Source organism: Phocoena sinus, chromosome 20 (genome assembly GCF_008692025.1).
Source record: "Phocoena sinus isolate mPhoSin1 chromosome 20, mPhoSin1.pri, whole genome shotgun sequence".
In the NCBI taxonomy this organism is placed as follows: domain Eukaryota; kingdom Metazoa; phylum Chordata; class Mammalia; order Artiodactyla; family Phocoenidae; genus Phocoena; species Phocoena sinus.
The window spans coordinates 28,586,101-28,611,221 of NC_045782.1; the positions used below are offsets into that span (position 1 = coordinate 28,586,101).

Consider the following 25,121-nt stretch of genomic DNA (forward strand, 5'->3'; position numbering starts at 1 on the left):
CCTTTCTCATGGTCAAAGAAAAAATGAGTATTAAGTTTTCTTAGAAACTGAAAATGAAGAAAAAGACCCAACAAAGCAGCACTAATATAGAGATTTTATTTAAATTGTATCGAGTTTTTACAGCACATTGCATGTTTGTCACAACGCAACTGCACAGTTCGGATTTTTGGCCACATCATGTCACTTACACCCACAAGAGCTCTGAAAGGAGTATTTGATGAATACATCTGAGCTGAGAGCCCAGAGTCTCTCTCCAAGGCCATGCAGTATGTTCACTGATGGGACAGCCCCTCAAAACAGCCACACAAAGTAGACAGATACAGTCTCCTCAAACGTTGCCAATCGAAGTGCAGTGAAAGTCAAGTTAATTAAAAAGCCACTCACAACTGGCAGTAAATTTTAATGACTGAGAAAATGCTTAGAAGAATTTTATGCATCAAGACAAGGAATAGTTTGTTATTTTTTCAATGATCTCAGGAATTTCCCAGACACAAAATCTCCATTATTCAACTCCATTTAAACGAAAAAAGTTCCGCTAGACTGACCTAGATACGCCAAAACTTTTTAGGTTACATCCATGGCAAGTATAAAAGCACAGATGCTTCTCAGTAGGGCTGAAGAAAAGGTCAGGACAAATAACAGTTCTTGTTCTAAATGCAGATCCTAGTTATTTTCGAATGAAAATTTTTTTTCTAGGAAGAAGCATGAACAAGTAGCAGTTTGACGGCTACCATAATTTTAAAACAGGCTAAGCCTAAGGGTAATTTACCTTCCATACACCAACGAATTAAGTAAAATATATAAGGAAATCCTAGTGGTTTCATTATAGGTCAAGGAGACTGTATCTGTCCCAACCACAGTACATGGCTATATCACTGTATCTTTTGGTTAAGTGCCACTGGTACATATTAAGATGGAAAAACAAAAACAAAAACAAAAAAAAAACCCTTTGGTCCAAATGGACGCATTTTCTCTCCCAATTTTGGTATCGAGGCTTTATTCTCTTCTGTTTGGGTTCCATTGTTAAGTGCACAGAAATAGACAGCAGCATTTGTACTGAAACCCTCACATACCAAACAGCGTATTCTAGGAGGTAAAAACCAAACACTAGATTCTACCCTTAAGGTGTCAAGTGTTCAGGATAAGAAGCAGTGTGACCCAGAGGAGGCAGCAGCCAAGGGAAAGAGGACATGTGGGAAGAGGGCAATGGAACAACAACCAAAATAAACAGTGTTTTATTTTCATGCCAGGAGAGGATCAAGGTGTAGCTCCTGTGTTAGCACCAGGACAACTAGGAAAAGTCAGGCGCAAAGGGTAGGGCACAATCAGCAAATATTTCACAAGGATAATTTCTGCGTTTCCCTTCTCATTCTTCACAGTGCACACCTCGAGAGCTGCCACTGAGTAACAAAGACTCCTGCCTTCACAGCTCAAAGTAACTGATTTCTGCCAGGACTGAACATCAGCAGAGTTTTCCTCTGCTCCCAAAAAGGTCTCACTCCCTAAAACTGTCCCCCTAAACTGAATATTCACTGATGCTGGCTGATGAGCCAAGTGAAAAATACAGCAAAACCTCCACTTGCTGAACCAGTCTTTAAACCAAACTCCACAGAAAGACAGAGCTAATGCAACTAGAGGGAGTGCCTCTAAGGACTGAGCCTTCATGCACAGACACAGAGCACAGAGGTACAGGGTATAGTTCATTTCAAATAGGATAGGAATTCCTATCTTATACACTATAATCTGCCTTTTTCAAGGTGGAGGAGAGATGGATCTGGTTATCATTTGGAGTTTGGTTATACATATGCCTTTCTATTGCTGTTTGGGGCACACATCACCAGGCAGTATCTATGAAATCATCATCTTGTGACCCCAGGAGAAAGAAACTGGAGCCACCAACTCAACGTTAAGCTTCCAGACTCTGGGTCTGGATCAGGACCATTACCCCAAGGTAAGGGTCTCACCAGTAGAGGACCTCCTGCCAAATTGGAATTCCTCTGCTCCAGTCTCATGGTACCAAGGAGGATTTCTCAAGACTGTATCTTTGAGCTCTGTGATTTCATGAGCCACACCAAGGAACCTTCAAAACTACACCTGAAGCAGATCCTCCCTTCAAACCTGCTAAAACTGGACAGGTCTTCTCCTCTGGCATTCAACTGGAAGCTGTAGCAATGGGTTTCTTCAGATGTTGGCTCATGAGTTCCCTGGCCCGAGATACTTGGATATGTTCGTAACATGAGTTACAGACGAGAACTGGATCATAGAGTTGTTGATCAGGAATGGGCAACTTCAGGTGGCAGCAGCCAGCACAAAATACATTCCCACAATTTCTGCCAAAGCACAAAGAGGGGAGAGTTCATCAGAAATGCCGATATACTGGGAACGAATGATACTCTAAAAGGCCTTACATGAGTAAAGAAAAAGTTGGGAGAAAACAAAAATAGTTCCTATTAAGATATCTCCATTTTCAGGTTAATTCAGTTTAGTTCACAACTATGTCCCTCAGTAGGCTTTACGAGCCATACTGAATCATAGGCAACATCTTACCTGCAATGGTGTCTGCGTTTGGCCAACCAGAATTCACAGTCACAATTATAGCAATGTGATGCCATATGGTCTGGAACCCAGCGAGTCACCTAACAGAAGGCAAAAGGAAAAATCCCAGGTCCTTGTCAACAGAGTGGAAAAGCAACACTGCAACAAGGAAAGCATCCCAGAAGAAAATGACAAGGCCTAGGCAGCTACTACTGCCCTACAGAGAGACTCACCTGGGGAAGAACAGGTCAGTCATCTCTGAGAAGTATGAGAACTCACTGGCTTGCAAAAGGACCTGCCATATATTTGCCTGGACATACCTCAGTCTCTTTCTTATCAACAGGTTCCCAGCTTGCTTCTGAAAGGCAGTCTTCACTGTGATCAGAACCAAAATCTTCTGTATCACTGCCATCTGACTCCTTCAAACACGTCTAAAGGAAAAGCAAAGGCATCACCACCATCATCTTCACCACCACTAACATTCATTGTTTACTGTGCATCAGGCACTGTTTCTAAGTGCATCACATGCGTGAACTTATTTAACTCCTCACAACAAGCTTATGATGTATGCTATTATTTTCCTCATTTTACAAATAAGGAAACGAAGCCATAGAGAGAGTTAAGAGCTAATAGGTAGTAAACATGGGATTTGGACCTAGTGTCTGGCTTCAGACCCATGCTCTTTTTTTTTTTTTTTTTTTTTTTTTGCGGTACGTGGGCCTCTCACTGTTGTGGCCTCTCCCGTTGCGGAGCACAGTCTCCGGATGCGCAGGCTCAGCAGCCATGGCCCACGGGCCCAGCCGCTCCGCGGCATGTGGGATCTTCCCGGACCGGGGCACGAACCCGTGCCCTGCTCAACCACTGCGCCACCCGGGAAGCCCCCAGACCCATGCTCTTAACCAATATGCTCCATCACAGTATGGAAAGAGTATTTCTCCTGTTACATTCTAAATCAGGAGTTCGCAAACTACAGCCCACAGGCCAATTTGGCCCACTGCCTGTTTTTGTAAGTCAAGTTGGAAGACAGCCACGCTCAATTCATTTACACATGGTCATTATGGCTGCTTCTGTGTAAGACAGAAGAGCCTAGCAGCTGCAAAAGAGACTATATGTCCCACAAAGCCTGAAGTATTTACTGTCTGGCTCTTTACCAAACAAATTTGCTGACTCCTGTTCTAAACCATCACCCTGAATAGTAAGAAGTTGTTAGCCCTAACCATCCCACCAGCAGAGGAGTGGGCAGCAGGCAAGGGGGAATGTCCTAGAGCTGGCTTCTAGAAGCTCCCCGAGGACTGCTGTGCCAGAACCCAGTGAAGCCTAGATAGTCCTCATCATCTCACCTGGCTTATTCCAAAACATCCTAACCAGCCTCCCCACCTGGGTTTCATCTGCTTGACGTGCTGTTGCTAGGGTAGTGGCACTCTCTTTAGTACTCAATTGTTTTTTTTTTGGCCGTGCCAGTCGAAGTCCCTCTAGGGTAGTACTCTTAAATGCAAATCTGATCATGTGACTCACTAGCCAAAACTTTTATTGCCTTGAGGGTAGAATCCACACAACACAGGCACTCAGGCTGACCTTTCTAATCCCTTTCCACTTCCCAAGGTCACCTCCCACCACAGTACCAACTCCCTCCCCCTCACAGTCCCAGCACAAGTGTGCGCGCATGCACACACGCGTGTGCGAACACACACACACCCCTTTATTCAAGCCATACCGCTGGAGTACCTATTGCCTCCATGCTTCTGCAAATGGTATTTCTTTTTCACTCTCTACATGGCTAAAAGCGACATTCTTCAGCACTCGGCTCAAGCGTTAGCTTCTCAGGAGAGACTTCCCCGAAATTTGACTCCACCCAGGCCCCCAACACCTGATGCTTCCCTCAACACTTAAGAACAGCATTCTAACTGTCTACTTGTCTCTCCCAATAGACTGTGAGCTCCTTGCGAGCAGGGACTATGTCTTTCATCCTACAGCCCAACCCCCTAACTCTGGCACACAGCAAGTACCCAATGAATGGATATGGAATGCGTGAAAGGCTGGACGGATGGACAGAATGAGTGGCTGCGTGGCAGTAGGCGAGTACTTACAAAATCATCCTCGTAGTCCATGGGGGGCTCTGCTGGAGGGGCACAGCAGTGGCGGATATCCAGCCTCATCTGAAGCTCACGCACCTGTCGACGTAGCTGTTCCACCTCTTGCTTGTACCCCGCTTCAATCTGCCGTAATCTATGCTGGATCACATCCGTGGGAAAGGGGAGTCCATCGTCATCCAGGTAGAGAGGAGGCACTGGAGAAGGGCAGCTTAGGGGAACAGGCTTCGTGCTGGAGACCTGCTTTGGGTGACCAGACAACCACATCTGGTTGTTTTTTCCACCTGGACCAGTACAGTGTCCATTGGAATGAGTAGAACAGACCGGTGACCTCACCCCTTCTCTCTGAGCCCACTGTCCCCCGAAGCAAGACCCTGTTGCCCGCATCTGCTTACTGCTCGACCTCTTGCTACAACAGCCATAGGAGAGCAGCCGCCGAGGGCTGGTCTCCCCACTCGGGAAGGAAGTCACCATCCCTTGGAAGCTGTCCCAGTTGGACCCTAAGAAAGAGAACTCACTGATCTGGCTCTGAGAAATTGGCTTTCGGGCCAATTCCAATGGCACCTTTCCAAAGCGAGGGTTTTCCAATAACTGCCCATTCCTATTATTCCCTCTTTTGCCCACATCTTCTTCCCCCTGAATCAGATCTGGCACAGAACCGGGCTGTTCCTGGTGGGAGACACTTGCCACAGACCCTGGAGGGTCTTGGTTGAGAAAGTCGGTGCTTGGGTCTGGAGGAATTTGGCAGGTAGCACTCAGTGGGTTGCAAAGGGTGCCCAGACCGTGAGTTGCAGCACCTCTGGAGGGCACACCTAGCACAGAGTCTAGCTGGGCCTGCTCGGGGGCACCTGTGAGGGAGTCCTGGGAAGACTCAGGAAAATCACAAATTCCATCACGCTTGTTGGAAACAACTTTAGAGAGTGCTCGGACAGCTGCTTTTTCAGGACAATGTTCAGGTGGCTCCTCTGTGCCATCTAAAGTCCTACCCAGCTCATCCTGGGCAGGAGGGTCTGGAGCTGGTGCCTTAGTCTCTTCTAGGACTTTGAACTCGGGATCAGAGGTGCTGCTCTTCGTTTCCTGGGGCACTGCAGCATTAAGCAGCCTGTAACTTGGAGAAGAGCTTCTGTGACTCTTGAAAGGTTTATTGCTCAAGTAGTCTTTCTGGCTGCTGGGCAGAGACGGAGGAAGAGCCATTTCTCCTACAGTCTGCTGAAGACCTCCTAGCCCAGATTCCACGAAGGTTGCCTCTGATCCCTCAGGATTGCCATGCCAGGGCTCTAGGCCTGCTCTGGCCTCCTGACAGCGGTTATTCAGGTTGGGGTCACTGGATGTGCGCGTCAGGGGGCTGCTTGTGTCACAGGCAGAAAGAAGATCATCCATAGATCTCGTTTTAGGTAATCTGGAATGACAACACACCACCTCCAGGTCAGGAACTGAGCTACCTCCCATATACAGGAATTGGGTCATCAAAGCAATCAAAGCCAGAGTTCACAAGAAATAACAACATTTAAGATTACAGATGACCAATGTTCACTGCAAAAAGTCCGCTCTGCAAAGAGTGGAGGACATGAACTCCGGAACCCAGGCTCTGTCCTCAGCTTTCATCAGTCTCACCCCACACAGTCTCCCTGGCAATCTCAACCACTCCCGTGGCTTCAACTGCCTTCTAAGCTGATGCCTTCCCAATCTACCCTTCAGGCCAGGACTACATCTCGGCCTCACACCTAAGTCCAACCACCTCTATCACACATGGCAAGACAGAAAGAAGGTGGGTTCTGGAGCTTGACGATGCTGGCTCTGACACTGATTAGCTATGTGACTACAAGTAAGCTATTTAACCTCTCAGATACTTGGTTTCTCTCCTCCATAAAATGACAATAAATTACCTTGCAGAGATGCTACGAGGATTCAAAATATAGGCAACCAACCGCAAACTAATTAAGACTACCCTCACAGGACTTCCCCAGTGGCCCAGTGGTTAAGACTCCGCGCTTCCGTTGCAGGGGGCCCAAGTTCGATCTCTGGTTGGGGAACTAAGATCCCACCCACATGCCGCAGGGTGCGGCCAAAATAAATAAATAAATACATAAAGGCTACACTCACGACTCCTCATTTTTACAGCTTTCCTTATTATAAATTATCCCTCCATCACAGGAGTAACCAGCACAGCTTTTTACAACCACTCCAGTGGCAGCGTGCTCCTATGAGTCCCAAGTCAGCACGGAAACTTCCCCTAGTGTACGGCACGCAAAGTTCTGTACACCAAACTCTGCACACCAAAGGGGTAACAGACATTTTCAAGAATGACCGCCCTAATTTTTAAAGTTCTAAAGTCCTTGGAGCAACAAAACTTGAGGGAAATTTGCCAGGAAACAGTGGAGACTTCGCTGGACTCCTATTTTCAGATGCCTCAGTCAGCCCAGCCCACACTGAAAAATCCCTCAAAGGTGCAGTTACAACAGAGCTAGCTGATTTTTTTTAAGTGTTTGGTTTTTGAAACTTACTAATACTTCTTTAAAAGTATTCTTGTGTTTGATTTTACTTTCGTGATCAATGTGTGTTTGTGTGGTAACAAATTCCAGGAAGGCAATGACAACAGTTACAATTACAGTCTCTGGAGTCCCACAGCCAGAGCTTGAATCTCACAGCTTGGCAACTTGTTAATTTTTTTATTGTTTTTTTTTACTTTTTATTTTGGAAACTTTCAAACATACAAAGGAAGTAGAAGAGTGTAAAGAAATCCAATGTACTCTTTATCCAGATTCACCAATAGCAACAGCCTGCAGTCCCCCACAGCTGACTCCTATGTGGACCGAAGGTCTAATTAATAATGCTGGTAGAGACAATAATGCCTGAGGAGTTTGGAGCCATGAGAGAGCTCATCCAGCTAATGTGGTCAGGGAAGGCTACACAGACAGGGGAGGATCTGAGCTGGGGAGAGAAGAATGGGTTGTTGCACTTTAATGGAAGAAGAGGAAAGAGAGCAGGACATTTCTGATCTAGGGAAAGGTAGAACCGAAGGTGAGTCAGGTCAGCTGTTAGAGAAACCATTTCCTTTAAAACCCTTGTACAACTACTCCTCTAAATCCAATCCTATCTCGAACTGCCTGCAGCATACCTCCTGTGTGCTGTCAAAATATTTCAGTCCCAACCTGCCGGTATCTCCTCCTTCTCCCTGAACTGACACATCTTCTCAACTTTTCAGTGTCTATAGGTGGTACTAATATCCTCCTCCTAGTTTCTAAGCTCAGAGACTTGGGACCTTTTTTTTTTTTTTTTGCGGTACGCGGGCCTCTCACTGTTGTGGCCTCTCCCGTTGCGGAGCACAGGCTCGGGACGCGCAGGCTCAGCAGCCATGGCTCACGGGCCCTGCCGCTCCGCGGCACGTGGGATCTTCCCAGACCGGGGCACGAACCCGTGTCCCCTGCATCGGCAGGCGGACTCTCAACCACTGCGCCACCGGGGAAGCCCTGGGACCTGTCTTTGACTGGCCTCTTTACTCTTCACTTCCACCCTTCAATGTTCAGGCAACTCCACAGAGTGCTAATGACTTCTCAACAACGTCTGAATTTAATCCTTTCTCTTTTCCAAGGACTCTTCCTTTCATATCTGAATTACAACAGTGCTGGCTGGTCTCTGTGCCTCCAACTACATTGCTCACTGATTAATTCTTGAAAAATCCCATTGTTACCAGGTCACAATGACTTACTATTGACAACTGAATCAAAATAAACTCCTCAGGGGCTTCTCTGGTGGCGCCGTGGTTAAGAATCCGCCTGCTAATGCACGGGACACAGCTTCAAGCCCTGGTCCAGGAAGATCCCACATGCCACGGAGAAACTAAGCCCGTATGCCACAACTACTAAGCCTGCGCTCTAGAGCCCACGAGCCACAACTACTGAGCCCGTACGCCACAACTACTGAAACCCACGTGCCTAGAGCCCGTGCTCCTCAACAAGAGAAGCCACCGCAATGAGAAGCCCGCGCACCACAACAAAGAATAGCCCCCGCTCACCACAACTAGAGAAAGCCCATGCACAGTGACAAAGACCCAATGAAGCCGAAAATAAATAAATCAATAAAATAAATTTATAAAAAAAACAAAATTAACTCCTCAGTATAAAAGCCCTCAATGAACTATCCTGTTTATTTCTTTCTATTCCTCAAAATACCTCTTCCCAAACCCTGCCACCTCCAGAGAGGTGGTTCTTCTTTTTAAAAAAACTAGAAACTCTCTCATGCTTCTAATTCTTTTGGACCCCTCTCCACTAACCTTGTTACCAAGCTCATAACTCCCATTATTCCATTCATTTGTTTGTTCATTTAAGCATTTACTAAATCACCTGTTATGTGCCAGGCCCTGAGCCAGGCACTAGGGACACTAAAAAGCCATGGTTCCTGCCTGGTCTTCCACGAAAACGTCTCTGAGTAAACAGTCACCCTATGACCCCTTTCTTACTTCTCATTTCTCTAGTAGCTTTGAACAAGACACATTCTTATTCGCTTAGATGCTAACTTAGAATTGTTCTCTAATTGTCCTATGCCTGATCTTACAGCTTTTTAAAGGTATCTTATAGGATCAATATCTTCTATGTCTTTGGTACAGCCCATAAAACCTAGTACAGTACTAGGCAACTTGTAGGTATTTAAGAGACATTTATTGGTTTGAAAAGTTAGATATTGATTTAAGGCCATGGTTGTTAAATGGGTCACAGAACTTATTAAGAATCTGATTAAAAGTTATGGCCCCTCTCCCTAGAAAAGCAAACTTATGAACCTATACCCAAATTCTGCATAGTTTGTGGAAAGAGAAAAATCACAGAATTCCTGAAGCCTATCCATAGGCCCCTGACAATGGACACAGCTCCAAAGACCCTAAAACTAGTAACTTGGGGATTGGGGGTTTTTGTTTTCCTTTATAATATTCAACCAATTATGTAAGTTATATTTTAATTTTAAAAGCCTTCCACCAGTAAACAAAGATCAAAGTTAGAAATGCACATATGCTTTGAACCCAGCATTTTCATTTCTAAGAATTTATCTAGCAGAAACACTAGCACAAAAGCAAAGGTATACATATACGGTAACACTACTGAACTGTATACTTAAAAATGGTTTAGGGGACTTCCCTGGTGGCGCAGTGGTTAAGAATTCACCTGCCAATGCAGGGGACACGGGTTCGATCCCTGGTCCAGGAAGATCCCACATGCTGCAGAGCAACTGAGCCCATGTGACACAACTACTGAGCCCACGCGCCACAACTACTGAAGCCTGCACACCTAGAGCCCCATGCTCCACAACAAAAGAAGCCACCGCAATGAGAAGCCCTCACACCGCAACGAAGAGTAGCCCCCGCTCGCCGCAACTAGAGGAAGCCCGCATGCAGCAATGAAGACCCAACACAGCCAAAAATCAAGACAATTTTTTTTAAAAAATGGTTTTGATGGTAAATATTGTATGTATTTTACAAAAAAAAATTTTTAAGATATACATATAAGGATGTCAACTAAAACACCCCTTATAACGATTAAAAAATGGGATAAACCTGAATGACCAATTGAAAACTGGTTTTATAAATTCTGATGCACTCTAAGTTTGGACTACTATGCAGCCGCTAAAAACAACACAGCAGCTTTCTGTGCGCTGTCATGGGCGGCATCCTGACACACAGCGGGGAAAACAATTTGCAGAACGGTACGCAAAATATGATTGGTTTTGGATTTAAAAAATGTTTCTACACGAGATTGTGAGAGTGGCTGTATCAGTGTAGAGATCAACATCTGGAAGTGCACGCACCAAAGCGCCAGCTGTGGACACCTGTGGGAACAGGGAACAGGGAGGCAGGACTGCCATTCTCTACTGTTATATTGCTGGGCTCTTTTTAATAACAAAGAACAGATATTACTCTTATAACTTAACCAATCTCCATGCTACTTCCCCCCAAATATTCAGCCAGAATATAACTTTAATTTTTACGTCTCCCTTTAAATTCTGAGGGAGTAATGTGAAGGCTGTTCTCCTTCTGGGAACCCATTTCTCTGGAAGCTAATGCTGGACATAGCAAAGGTTATTACTAAGATAGCAAGGTTCCCACGCCAGTGAACATCAATCAAGACCATTCCCACAAGTCTTCCTGAAATAGTCCTTTCTGTTCTGTTCTCCTCTCCCCTGGGTCTGTCACAAAGGGTAATAGCAGCTTGGAAAAAAGGTAACCACTCTTATCTTAAGGAAGGACCTTGGGAACATACAGAGTACCCTCCAAGCTAACTACGAGTCTTGGGCCAAGTTTGGCCTTCAACTGGCTCAAGAGGTTGCTTTAAAATATCTCATAAAAGGAAAAGAACAGCATTTAGGCAAGACACAAAGCAGTTGCTGCCTCCCTAGGGGAGAGAGGAGAGAGCAAAAAGGGCTCTTCTTACCTGTCCAGAGAGCGGCCAGAGAACTCCTGGCTCTGAGCCACCGGGGAAAGGTAGAGGTCCATGCTCTCCTCCCCGAGTGTGCATGGAGATGACGCTGGCAAGTAAACAGCTGTCCAGAGGTGCAGCGCCCGGACGTGACACACGGGGTGCAGGACCTAGGGAAGCAGCCCCGTACGTGGGTTCTGTGAGATGTTTCGGGGCCCCTTTCCCTCCTAAGCCTCTGGGCCCGAGTCCTTCCCGCTGACTCGGCCTTTTCTCCCTGTAGGTCCCCAAGACGCACCTACGGGATAAGGGTGCGGACTTACCATTTCTGAGCCTGATGTGTAGAGGAAGTTGTGGAAGTTCTTGTTGCCAGCTCGCAAAAGGGCCCACACAGAGCAGGTCCGCTTGTAGATGTTGCGCTTCTCTCGCTCACAGGGGTTGTTGGCCAGGAACGTGCCGTAGAGACAGGAGTACGTGTGCTGCACCAGCTTTACCTAGACGGCCAAGACAGCTTGCACCGGACCTGGGCTGCCAGCCCCCACCCTGGCCTCAGGCTCACGGACTTACCAGGCTCACGGACTTACCAGGAATGCTTCATTAAACTCAAACAGGCAGGGAAACTGCTTGAGCAACTGGTGAACAGAATCGAGCCACTGGAGGAACACAGGGCACTGCTCGTTCTGGTCCTCTGCGTTCTCCTGGTGGCCGCAGCGGTCTCCAAACTTGTGCCCAAAATCCAGCCAGTCAGATTCTACTAACACTTGGAAACCCTGCAACAAAGAGGAGGTTCAAGTGTAGGGCCTCTCTGGGAGGGCTACTGTGCTCCTTCCAGGGATGCCCGAAGCAGGGGGCTGGCAGCTTCAGAGAAGAACACGCCCAAACCTAGAAGAGGACTTAAAGCCACCAGTGTCCTCTATGGAAAGATCCCCCAAATGGATCCAGAGGGCCTAGTACCTTCCCCAAACGCCCCCTTTCCCTCTGCTCTTTCCCACCCAACCCCTCCAAATACCTCCAACGTCCTGTAATACGGGTCCAGTAGTATCTTGGCCAGGGCTACAATCTGTGGCGTCCGATCCCAGCCATCCGAGCAGTGCACCAGCACAGGCCGGCCCTCCCGGTCTACTGTATTGGCCACGAGCACAGCTGCCTTCAGCATCACCGACAGGTGCTGCAGCCATTTGGTGCTCTCCAGAGCCGACAACCAGCTACAAGAGAGCAGAGGTCACATCTGTCACTAAGGGCGCCGAGGCTACAACAGTCTCTCCGCCATCCACGGCCAGCCACACCTTAACAAAGTCCCCAGTGAGAGCTGAAGCTAAGAGGCCCAGCCCATGGCCTTTCTGCCAAGAGGTGTAGGGAGGTAGGGAAAATGGGACCTGGGGTGGACAAGACACTCTTTGGATCAACAGAGGAACTTGGGAGCATCACACGCACATCAGAAGCCACTCTCTCTCCTCAGTTCTCTGCGTCCTTGAGGACAACTCATCAAAACAAAAGGAACCCAGTGTCCTGTGGCCGTTCCAAAGCGTTGGCTGAGAAGTGGAAGAAGTGTTCTTGGAACTAGCCCATTGCACCTAGGCCCTCGGGTTTCCTGCGTCTCACACTCCCCAACTCCCCACCAGACCTTCCAAGCACGAGAAGTACTGGGTAAGGGATGAAACTGGAGGGTGGATGGAATCAGAACAGGGAACACCTACTTGCTGGGATCGGGCATCTGGCTACACACAGCGCGGAGGTACTGGAAGCTGTTCCGGATGGCATGGATGTTGGCCATTCCCATGAACACGACCTCACAGTTGGGGTAGTACTCTGCACACATAAGAGGAGAGTGGAGCATAAGAGCGTGTTCTGGAAACAGGCATCCAGGACGAGAGCAGTCCAGTGGGCAAAGCTTCCCTGCAGGGCAGAGCACTCCAGGACGGGGACTCAATACACTCTGGAAATCTCAATACCCTTTTACCTCCGGTTGCTCAAGGGCCATATGCTAATAGTGATGACGATAACATCAATGACAATGCTGCTCGAGGACTACTAGTAATGACGATATATAGTAAATCCTCAACAAACAGTAGCTGCTCTGTGCCAGTAACTTTATATATGTAACCTCTCTATCGTCCGACAACTTTGCAAGGCATGTTTCAGCCCCACTTTACAGATGAGAAAGTCAAACTCAGACAGATGAAGCAATTTAAGCATAGTCCCAGCCACTGAGTGGCAGAGTCCTGCTCCCAGGCCAGGTTTGTTTGGCTCTTTCCACCACACAAGCTGTCCCCAAAGCCACCAGAGCACAGGCTGGCTGCAGTCGCTGAGGTAACAGCAATACCTTCACATTCACAACCTCCGCCCTTGGCCCGGTTGGCCACCGCCGCCGTGTAGGATCGGGCGTCCAGAATCAGCAGCTTCTGGGGGGCAGCTGTGCTCTCCACTCCAGAGCATGCAGTCAGGGAGGAATCTAAACACACACACAGCAGGGAGAGGACCCTGGGTCGGCCATCTGCCCAGGCGCACCCCGCCCTGGGGCACTCCCTTTGATGAGACCCCTCACACCCCATCACCTTCTCGTCCCCACCAAAAGACAGGGACCCAGACACCTTGTGTGTTGTCGTCTTCTTCCCACCCTCTCACTTGGAGCCCAGGAGGCCAAGGTGGGAGCCTAGTCCCCAGGGGGCCGACACCACCCACACCTTACCGAAGTCAGCGTCACATGCCTCGCCGGCATCACTATTCCCGGTGCTGACAGAGCCCCCAGTGGTCCTTGTCCCTGGGTCCAGGGCACAGGCTTTAGCAATGGATGTGACTAAGTACTCATCATCGGCATTGCGCCAGCCCCACCAGCTGATCTCGGGCTGGCTGCAGCGGGCGATGGCAGCCCCGTTGCGTAGGTGTCTGACAAAACAGAAGAAACCATCAGGCCCTTGGCATTCACAGCCCCCAGAGGCCTACTGCTGAGACCCCAGCGGGCCAGACCAAGATCTCCAGAGCCAACAGGGGCCACCAGATCATCCAGGCTATGGTAATAGCAACCAAAAGCCCTTAACATCTCGAGACGGCTTTACAGTTTACAAAGCACTGTCACACATATTTCTCAAATGGGCTGTGTATTCCCAAGGTGACCTTGACTCATCAAATCTGCACAGCACCTGCTCCAGGTACAGACACCCAGCAGGAGAACAAGCCTGGGCCCAGAGCATGAACAACTCCAAACCTCATGGCTACTACCTGCCTCACAAATGTTTTTTTGTAAAGAACCAGGCAATAAATTTTCATCTTTGGGAGTCACAGCCAGTCTCTGTCGCACATTCTTCTCTCTGTGTTTTCTTTTTTTAAATAACCTTTTAAAAATGTAAAAACCGGGACTTCCCTGGTGGCGCAGTGGTTAAGAATCCGCCTGTCAATGCAGGGGACACAGGTTCGAGCCCTGGTCTGGGAAGATCCCACATGCCACAGAGCAACTAAGCCCGTGCGCCACAACTACTGAGCCTGCGCTCTAGAGCCCACGAGCCACAACTACTGAAGCCCGCGCACCTAGAGCCCATGCTCTGCAACAAGAGAAGCCACGACAATGAGAAGCCCGTGCACCGCAACGAAGAGCAGCCCCCGCTCGCCACAACTAGAGAAAGCCTGTGTGCAGCAACGAAGACCCAATGCAGCCAAAAATAAATAATTTTTTTAAAAAATGTAAAAACCATTCACAGCTCACAGGCTATACACAGAACAGGATACAGGCCGGATTTGGTTCACAGGCCATGGTTTGCCAACCCCTGTTCTAAAGCAATGTTTCACACACACACACACACACACACACACACACACACACACACACACACACACACACGCAGGTCCTAAAAAGAAAGAAAGAAAAGAGAGAGAGAGAGAGAGAGAGAGAAAGAAAGGAAGGAAGGGAGGGAGGGAGGGAGGAAGGAAGAAAGGAAGAAAGAAAAATGTGTAAACTCCCCAAAAGCCTCGTCCTCAGGAGAAAGAAAACTGAAGCAGTTTTTCTTTTTAAAATTATTTCATAGCCACTTCCCGGAAGAGTGTCAATTCCCAGTCAACCACACTGCCGCAGACCTCCACTTCTGACTCTCCTCACTGCACGAAAAGCATCCCCCCACTTCCCCGGCCCCCACCGCCTCACCTATACACAACCACAGGGACCCGCTTCCAGGAGCGGAAGGAAGCCACATTCTGCAGCTCTTTATCTGTGATCCACACGGGAACCAGCAGCTTCTGGGGGTAACTGGGGCACAATCTGAGAAGAGACCAGATGGGGTCATGGAGCTTGATTAAAGACCTGTGATCACAAGATCCCCAGGGATGGCCCTGTGGGCAGAGGGACCAGGAGCCCCCCTCCCCTCACAGAGCCAGGAGCTGTGCCCACCGTGCTTTATCCACACGGGGAGGAAGTCTGGGTCTGCACAGGTGTTCTGGTTCCCCACCCAAGACCCTCTCACTTGTAGTTGCTGTTGATATGCGAGACTCTCCAGACGTTCTGCAGGTCAAAGCCCATCCTCGCAAGCTCGGCCTCCTGCCGACATCGTATGTGCTCTCCTGCAACACAGACCCCGAGCCTGTCAGCATCCAAGAGCACGGGGTCCAGGGTCCAGGAGGGGTGAGAAGCAAGAGACAAAAAGAAGTCTCCTAAAGAGAGCAGCCTGGCCTCACCTGGCTGACACAGGTGGGTGTGCTGGTCCTCCTCAGTCAGCCCCAGGCACCAGGCATGGTAGGCAAAGGCAAACAGGTCCTCAGGCTTCGCAGGTCTCGCCGTGGCCCGACTTAGCCGCGAGAGCCACTCTTGGCACTGCTTGAAAGTGGAGAAGTGGCACCTGCCAGGCAAGAAGCCACGAAGTGAGGCAAGAGGTGAGTGAACTCTGGGGACGTAAGGGTCAAAGACCCAGCCACAAAAAGGCTGTGGGGAGGGGAGACTGCAAAGCAGGAGGTAAGGCATGGGGACCCTGGGGAGGACCAGGGAGACTGGGCAACACCCAAGGGACATTGTCTTGCTGTGACAATTCTCTTCCCAAGAACTCTTGTCCTTGAGACGTAAGGATCCCCTCTAATGGGGCCCGACCATTTCTTATATCAAATCTGAATGCTATCAAATCTGGCCCTGAATGTCTGCTACCCCTTGTGTCTTCTCCCATGACTCTCCAGCACAAACCTTCTGTTTCAGGGAGGAAGTCCTACCCATGTCATTCCTGTCTCCTTGGTTTTTCACTTCTGCTTAATAATGTCTCTTCTCAGCCTAGCCATGTCCTACTGATACTCTGAAGAAAGTTGCAGTCCCACCTCTTCCTTGAGGCCTTCCGAGCCTAACCCACTCCACAGACCCCTTCTTCCGTTATGGTTAGTATGCTGGGAGTATTAAACAGTAAGTTTTCCCAGAGCATATTGCCACAGGTTAAGTCTTCCTTTAGCAACTAGACTTTAATCTCCTTGAAGGGGAGGGCAATGCAGATTCCTGTTCTTAATGCCTACAGACCCGAGTACATGGCAGGCTCTAAACTGGGCATCTTTTTTTTTTAAATTAATTTGTATTGGCATATAGTTGATTTACAACATTGTGTTAGTTTCAGGTGTACAGAAAAGTGAATCAGTTATACATATACATATATCCACTTCTTTTTTAGATTCTATTCCCATATAGGTCATTACAGAATATTGAGTAGAGTTCCCTGCTATACAGTAGGTTCTTATTAGTCTGGGCATCCTTTTAATAATCCTTGGAGTGATTCCTCTTTCTCTCATATCCAGTCTGTCAGCAAATCCTATCATCTCTACCTTCAAATATCTGACCACTTCTCACCATTTTGATTGCTACCAACCTGGACCAGCCACCATGATTTCTCACCTGGGTAACTGTAATAGCTTCTTAATTAGTCTCCAGTTTCTGCCCTAGCTTTTGTCCCCAACCTTCTTCCATCTTTTCTCAATACAGCAGCCAGAGTGATTCTATAACAGACCATGTCACTCCTTTGCTCAAAACCCTCCAGTGGTTTTCTCACTTCCCTCAAAGTAAAAGCCAGTCATTATGACAGCCTGATACCCCTCTTACCTCTCAGATCTTGTATCCCACTATCCTGACCCACTTGCCCTCCACTCCAGCCACACTAGCCTCCTTGCCATTCTTCCATTGTGCCAGGCTCATACCCACCTCAGGGCCTTTGCATGCACTGTCCCCTGTCTGCCACACTCTTCCCCCAAATACCCACATGGTCACTTTCTTCAAGTCTTGACTCAAATGTCACCTTTTCAGTGCAGGCTTCTCTGATCACTTTGTTTAAACCTACAACCTTCACCCCCATAGCACTCCGTATCCCCTTTCCCTGCTTTATTTTTTAACTTTACATTACCATGATTTAACATATTTTACTTACTATTTACCACTCCTATCTCCCCACTGGAATATAAGCTCCATGAGGGCAGAAAATTGTGTGTTTGTTCCCTGCTGTATCCCCAGTGCTTAGAACAGTCTGGCATAGAGTAGAGTGCTCGATAAATACATGTTAAATGAATAAATAAATGAACCAACAACAACGTGAGTGCTCTGCACCAGACATCACCCTATGTGCTCTCAGATGCATCTTCTCATTTAATCCTTATGAAAACTCCGTGAGCATTATCCCCATTTCTTTAGGTCAAGACACTGTGGATCAGAAAATTGACCCCCCAACCCAGACAAGGTTTTCACTGTTCCTTCCAAATGGGGAAAGGGAGGCAGTATTTTTCCTTTCTTGCTCCAGAGAAACCCTGCAGCAGAGAGGTCCAGACAAGACTAGGGCCAGAGGACCTGAGCGAGGCTCCGTCGTTCTCACCTCACCACTTTGGAGTCCTTGCAGGCGATGTGCAACTGGAACATATCACGGCTCTCCACGCTGTCAATCATCCGGAGGGGGACCTGGAGGGGAAATGCAGACTGGCGCTCATATCCCCCCACTCCACATCACTCCTCATCCCCGCCCCCACCCAGATGCTGATGTATCAATAGAAGGAAGGAAATCAACATTTACTGTGGGCCTCCTAGGTGCCTGGTAACGGTGCTGGGTCCTCTACATATGTGACCCCAATTAATAATCACAAGAAACCACAAGGCAGGTGTTTTCACACCATATTATTAAGGAGGAAATTGCACCTCAGCTGGGTGATTGATCAAGGTCACACAGTTGGTAAGTGGCACTCTTCCAACAAAGCCACTGTGCCCCTAGAAGGGCCAGCAACAGAGTGAGGGAAAGACAGAGAGGGGAAGGGAAAATTAAGTGAGAGAGACAGAAAGATAGACCTGCCGTTAGAGGAAGGACAATAAGAAAAAGAAGGGAACCCCAACTCTTTGGAAACATGATCAAGTAGAGCATTGGAGCAATCCCACCTTGAATTTCACAGGGATTCTGGCTTGGGTGTGGGAGAACAAGACAGAAACTCACGTTGATAACAGAATCCTTGAACTTGATATGCAGCCGGTAGTTGGAGATGGCAATGAGGGCATCGGCTGCGCGGCCCAGGAACTCCACTCCCTCACCCTGCAGCACTGTGAAGGGCACCTGCCGAGGGGCAGAGGGGCCCTCAGTCCAGAAGTCAGTCACCTCTCTGTCCCCTCTCCAACCCCTGATCTGTAGGATCTCCTCTGGAAAAGCTGGGCCAAGGCAGGACAAAAGTTCTCTCTATGGTAAGAGCACCAGACAACAGCTATACAGGAAAGCTGCCTTTCCTTCCCTGGGGCCAAAGTCTCCATAATGCACATACAGACAGGCTCCCCTCCCTCCAGAGACCAAGGAGCAGGAAGCCAGAGCTCCCACACTAGATCCCCTTGGAGATATTTGGGTTGCGGGAGGGAAGGGAGGGTGTTTTTTAACCAGGCAGGGAGCTCTACCCACCCTGGGCCCCCAACTCTTCCTTACCTGCAGATTCTCCTCCTCTTTCACTAGTTCCTTGGGGGGGAACAGATCCTTGGCTTGGATGTACTCCAGGCTGGGGGGCCCCTCCTCACCCTGTGGGGAAGGCCTCAGCCCTAAGTCACCAGGCTCCGCCTGGCCCATTAGGTCTCATTCTGCTCCCCTCCCCTCAATAAACCCACATACACCCCATACACACTTATAAACGTTCTGGTCACCAGAGAATGGAAGAGAGACCTGGTTTGGTGGGAGGGGTGAAGTGGAGGGGGAACTCAATCCTCTTAAGCCTAAGAGAAGAGTAAGGTCCACAGAGTAACTGGGAATCTGCGCTCCTCAAAGAGGGAATCTCCTGTAGAGCCAAATTTCCCAAATGAAGGAGAGAAAATGAAGGAAGAGAAAGGCGAATGTAAGGGTAAGACAGAAGTGGGAATGGGAAGTGCTGCCCTGAGAAACAGGAACCAGGTGTGCGGTTGGTCACAGAGACGGGAGGGGACGCAGGTCCCTGAGGCCACTCCACTGAGGCTTCAATCTGGTGGGTGAAGGAGACAAAGAGGAGTGGGTCATGGGATTCAGTCCCAAGCCTCTAGAGGGCCTTCACGGATGCTTTCAAAAAGAGGATGTGCTTTGGAGCTGAGCTTCTCTTCCAGTTAGGCCCGCGCTGCTAACAAGATCCTGCCACCTGCCAAGCAACCTGCCCTGACTGCTGATCTGAGGGGAACTCCTGAGGAATACCCATAGCAAGCAGAAGTAACTCCTTTCCCAGCCACCAGGGAGGGAGGGGAGAAGAGGGGATCCACGTGCCTGGGAAGAACCAGGGGACCCAGGACAGCCAGGGGAGAGAGAGAGAGGAGGTCTGGCAGATATTGGGGGTGGGGGGGGGCGGGAAGGGGATAGATAGGGATATCTGAGAGGACAGATGGGGGAAGCTGGGAAGGAGCATTAAACCAGAGGGGGAGGGGGGGTGGCCTGGGAATGATGCAGAGGTACGGAGGCCTGCAGAGGCAGAAAGGCAGGGAAGATGGAGAAGAGAGGCTGGCTGGGGGACAGTCAAGGAGAAAAGACAGGCTGTCAGGTGAGGAATGGAGTGGTGGAAGGGGGAGGGGACTGGAGCCAGGGAGACAGCTCAGACATCCTGTGCTCCCCGACCAGCCCCCTAACATCCCAGACGGCCTACTAGCCACATCCCACATCCCCAAGCAAGGATGCAGCGGGTGGGCCCAAGATGGAGAGGCGGAGGTAAAGGGATGTACCCCTGCAGGGCGGGGCCTGAAGATCTGCAGTCAAGGGCAGCGGCTTCAGGGCTAAAATGATGGGTCACAGAATTCCAATCCTCGGCCTTCGACAATCCCCGGCACCCGAAGATTAAAGCAAGTCCAAGAAAGAAAAGGGACTATGTCCCTTCCCCTGCCGGGGCCCTTGGTAAGGGGGATGGGCTGAAATTCGGGATCTCAAGGGCCGGCCCTGGGAAAGGCGGCGGGTGCAGCCAGCGTCGGGGTCCCCGGCCCGCCGCAGGCGGGGCCGGCACTTACGAAGCAGCTGAGCATGGAGCAGGAGACGCGGGCGGTCAGGCTCATGGTCGCGGGCGGTCTGGGCCAGCGCACATGTCCCCGGAGCCGCTGCGCTGCCCGCCAGTCTCGGGCGTCCGCCGCATCCCGGCTGCGGGGCCGGCCAGGTGCAGCCGCTGCGGCCAGGAGGCGAGCGCGGGCGGCGATGCTCGGCGCGCGCCTCTCCCCTCCTCTCCACAATGGAGCGAGCCCAGCTCCGCCCAGGCGAGGGGAGCTCCCCGACCTTGCCGCGCCGGGAAGGCGGGGGCGGGGCGGGTCCCCGGGCCCCGCCCACAGCCCCCTACTCCTCCCTCCCCACCACCCCTCCGCGGCGTGGGAGAGCGTCCTCGGCGGGCTCCTAGGGGCTCCCAGGAGTCTGGGCTGCGGGACTGACCCGCCCCCCCCCCCCACGGCGTGGGAGGGGGCGGCAGGACCGCCTACATCTTCTCATTTCCCATCTTCCCACGTGAGCCACCCCACACCACTGTTTCAGACGTCTGTCCCCACGCCCTCCCCTCCTCTTTGAGTCCCCCCAGTGCCTGCTCGGATTCCCAGGATGAGGCTCACCTCCCTCCACCAGAGGCCCTTTCTAGTTTCTAGGCTTCCTCCTTTCCCTCCAAAACCACCACTCACCATTCCCCAGTCCATCAGTGTCCTCCAGTCCCCTGACCTCACTAATCCCACTCCCTTTTTGCCCCTTAGAATGGACACTGGTCTAGTGCCAGTTTGGTCATTACACACTCCTGAGAGGGAAATTCTCTGGGTTTTTTATTCCAAGGTCCCTGCCCAGCCCTACTTCTTCAGCTCCTCCTCTCCCCTTGTTTCACATCCTGTGTCTTCTGGGTAAGAAAGTCCTTCTTGGAGAAAGAATTTCTTAGGCTGGGAAAGAGAAGTGCGGGAACTATGGATCGCAGAAGCTATGCAAAAACAAAACTCATGGAGGAGGGAGGGAGTTGGGTAGAGGGCCAGAGAATAAGGGGCAGTGATAAGAGGCTCAAAATGTCACCAAGAGTCACAGAAGGAACCGTTTGGAACCCCACTCTCCCTGTCCCTGGTAACTTTCAGAAACCAGGGCTTTTGTTTCGGTTTTGGTCTTGGGGGAAGGGAGGAACAGGAGAAAAACCTGACATTTTATTAAGCGCCTACTATGAGCCGGACATGTTTCAAACATTATCTCACTAAAACCATTCAACTCCCAAAGAAATTAGACTTCAGGCTTACAGAGAAAGTATGCAATTCACCTAAAGTACTTAAGTGGTGGTGCTAGAATTCAAAATTAGACCAGGCTGACTTTTCAGTGTATCACAGAAGAGAAAAAGGAAAGGGGCTATCAGTTGGTGGGGGTCAGGACCAGCAGGCTTTCTGAGAAGAGACCAGAACAATACTGCACACCCCACACACCCATGTGTCTGTGGAGGAAAAGAGCGAGTCCTCTCACCAACTGAATGCCTTGACCTGTCCCTAAGCACAGGGGACACGTGAAAGAAATAAAGAGATACAGCCAGAGCAAGGACCTGGTCTGGACCCAGGCTTGTAGCTCCCCACTCCCTTCTCATCTCACTGCTTCCTCCCAGCTCTCAGGGGTTAAGGGGTTCCCTGAACTTGGGGTGAAAGAAGGGCAGTTACAGTTAGTGGAAATTTTACGGGATCATTATAACACACACACACACACACACACACACACGCACACACACACACACATACACATACACATACACACACACACTGCCCCCAGTGATATTCTGGGCAACTTGAGGGTGCTCTCCCGCTATATATTCAGTCAGCTGTTGCCTAAAGTAGTTTAACAGACAGCAGGACCTTGGAGGTAGAGAAGCCCCACAGTTTTAGTGGAGTCGCTCCTGATACAGCACCCACAATATTCAAGAGACCCAGTAGGAAGTACAAGGATCTTGATATAAAGGAGCCCTTGCTTTTCAGACCAGAACAGAGAGCTTCACCCAGGGACCAGGAGAGGCAAGAGAAGGGCCATTATGAAGAGCTAAGGGAGCCAGTGGTAGTGTGGGGAAAGCATGGCATAGCACATACAGAAAAAGATGTCTAGAGGCTTCCCGTGCCTGTGCTGTATATCGGCTGATGTTTTGTAACCTAAGGAAGCCCTAATTTATCTCCAGGGCAGATGAACCTGCTTAGTTGCTGAACAGAGTAGCCTGGAGCTCAAGGTCCAGGAGGGGCGGGCAGCTTCATGGAGAAAGACACAAGGATTACAGAAAACACAGTGGTCTGAGGAAAGCGTACTCACCATTCTACCGTGGTGAGGGTCCTGGCTACCTGCTTCTCACTGTAGAGCCCGAGAAACATAAGCATAAAGAGCAACATTAACATCACCATAGAATCAACAAATGCCACACATCTACTCCTGAACTTCCCCACAACTCTTATTTGCCTTCCTCGCAGAGGATCCAGCCTCTCCACAAGTCACCATGCTAGACAGAGGCAATGGGAGCTACGTGAGGAGAAGGCAACAAGCGACTCTGCAGGGCATGAAGGCAGCCATCAAGTCCTGGAGCAGGACTCAAGAGTCCTGATTCCCAGTCCCAGAAAGAGAAGTAAAACACTCCAAACCCTGTTCTTTGTGGGAGAGCAAAAGAATTGCCAACTCTGAAGAGAGAGAGGCTGCCCAACCAGGGCTCACTTCTGGCCCTGGTGGGAACGTGAATCCACAAGAGCGTCTGCCAGCCTCTGAGTCTGGGAGTAGCACCCACCCGACCTGTTTGCTGGGGCAGAGTCCAGATTAGAGGACAAGAGGGAGGGGACCACAACCTATGATCAGACGGCAGCAGGGCTGGACATGCCTTGCTGAATGTACTTGACACCCAGTGGGGTGCAGGTTAGTGGGAGGAGGCCACACAACGGGGACAGAATCAGGCCAGTGCAGGCCTCAGAGTCAGTACCTGTCAAATGGGCCCAAGCAACAGAAATGTCAGGATGGGCCTCCTTGGCCCACTTAGGGAACCACTTAGGGAACCAGGCCCAGGTTTCACTGACATTTTTCTTTATGCCTGCTATCCGAGCTCAGGGGCAGTCCAGCAGTGCCCCGCAGAAGGCTGTGGGGATAAAAGTCTCCATCTGTGGCCCTACCTGCCTCCGTAATCACAGCCCACCCTCCCCATGGGGGAGCCAGCAAGCTGCAAGCCAGAGGTGCTGCCTCACCGCCCACTGGCAAGCAGCCTCAGGGAAACGGAGAGAGGGAGAGACGAGCACAGGCCTGGGAGGCCCAGGGTTCCCGGACCTAGGTGATCTGGCCACGGCGGGGTGGGGGGTGGGGGGGGGGGCGGGTCAGGCTGACAGGGGAGCCCAGGTACCCAGGTTCTAGGGGCGGAGCCTAAAGACTCGGAGGCGGAGCCCCGAATGACAGAAGGCGGGGCTCACGAAAGCCGGTGGGGCCGGGGCGGGGCCGGGCAAGACGCGGTCTTTGTGGCTCCCAAACTGGCAGTGCACGGGGCACGGTGACTCACCCAGGTGGCGTCCGCCCGACCCTCCGAGGCCGCGCTCTCACTACTTCCGTCTCCCGCAGCTGCGGAGGCCGCGCAGCTTCGACCCCACCACGGTGCCCCTCTCCCCAGCCAATCCTATCTCTGGCCTGTGCCCACCCTGGCCAATAGCCACACCAAGTCCCGCCCTGCCCCCCCACCACGCAGCCGCCGCCCTCACTCTTCACGCCGCTCATTGGTCAAGTTGGGCAGACGCCCTCCCAGCCTTTAGCCTATCGGGTGCCGGAAGACGAGACTGTACCTGGAGGGAGGAGGCGCGGCGCGGGAGAGGAGACGCGACCAATGGGAAATCACAGCGCGTCCCTGCGGTAGCCAATGGGAGAACAGTAAAAGGGGGGCCGCTGGCTAAGGCGCCAGGGGCCGGAAGTGGGGGCGGTCTGTCGCCTACTGGTAGCGCAATTGAAGGCGGGGCCTTGTAGGGACAGAGGCCTTACAGCCACTTCCGGTGACCACCCCGCCCCCGGGTTACTTCTCAAGTAGATCTCCGGTGGCACCTTAGTTTATTCATTTTCCGTTTTGGTTTCGCCGCGGTCATCCGTCCCAAAGCTGGAAGGGAGAGAAAGACCCCGAACGCTAAGAGAGGAGGGAGGGCTGGGCCTGAGGCTCCGTCTGGGTCTTCGACTGGCGCGGGGTGGGGGAGGGTTTCCCTTCTTCCGCACCTTGACGTGTTCCTCCAACCTTCACTTTTCATCCGCGAACCGACCCTGCTCTCCGTGACCTGAATGAACGGTGCCTTCAGTTTTGAGAAGACCTCTCACCTGAGAAATAGGACTGAGACTGCCACGAGCTAGCTGCGACCTTCTGGTCTGTAAAGGGTGTGGGGAACAGGACTCTCCCGACGATCTAGCTCTTCGCTCCTCCCTTCCTCTCTCCCACGGGGAGCCAGAGCAGGCAGCAGGGCGGTGGGTGGCCGCTGGAGGTCGCCGTAGCCCCGAGATACCACCAACCCGACAGAAATGGAGAACAGTTGATTCAGATTCTCAACCGATAGCTTCAGTTCAGGAGTGGGCCTGAATGCTTTAATAGCAGGCCCCAGGGCCATTATGTCCTCACATGTCTCTTTCTTCTAGGACACTGGGACTTTTACTACATTTAGTAAATTCCAGGAAAACTGGAACCTTACCTGTGTTCAGTGCTTTAACTCCAAGGCTTA

General features: G+C 50.6%; 1 protein-coding gene across 5 annotated transcripts; it reads right to left on the bottom strand.

Moving 5' to 3' along the window:
• Window positions 1-76: 76 nt before the first annotated feature.
• On the bottom strand, window positions 77-25,054 carry MTMR4 (myotubularin related protein 4). 5 transcript variants are annotated; one of them, XM_032615986.1, is made up of 19 exons: window positions 24,210-25,054; window positions 22,717-22,755; window positions 18,919-19,008; window positions 18,445-18,561; window positions 17,839-17,921; window positions 15,689-15,849; window positions 15,478-15,574; window positions 15,162-15,275; window positions 13,716-13,912; window positions 13,350-13,478; window positions 12,724-12,835; window positions 12,036-12,231; window positions 11,611-11,796; window positions 11,350-11,520; window positions 11,045-11,199; window positions 4,623-6,024; window positions 2,856-2,966; window positions 2,548-2,636; window positions 1,147-2,330 (listed from the first exon to the last, which is right to left on the bottom strand). In XM_032615986.1, the coding sequence occupies exons 2-19, from the start codon at window positions 22,717-22,719 to the stop codon at window positions 2,153-2,155; spliced, it is 3,591 nt and encodes a 1,196-aa protein (XP_032471877.1). In that variant the 5' UTR covers window positions 22,720-22,755; window positions 24,210-25,054; the 3' UTR covers window positions 1,147-2,152. The 5 variants fall into 5 exon arrangements, with proteins under 5 accessions (XP_032471874.1, XP_032471877.1, XP_032471876.1 ...); XM_032615985.1 differs by lacking the exon at window positions 24,210-25,054 and adding an exon at window positions 23,933-24,075; XM_032615987.1 differs by lacking the exons at window positions 18,919-19,008; window positions 24,210-25,054 and adding an exon at window positions 23,933-24,075.
• Window positions 25,055-25,121: the final 67 nt, after the last annotated feature.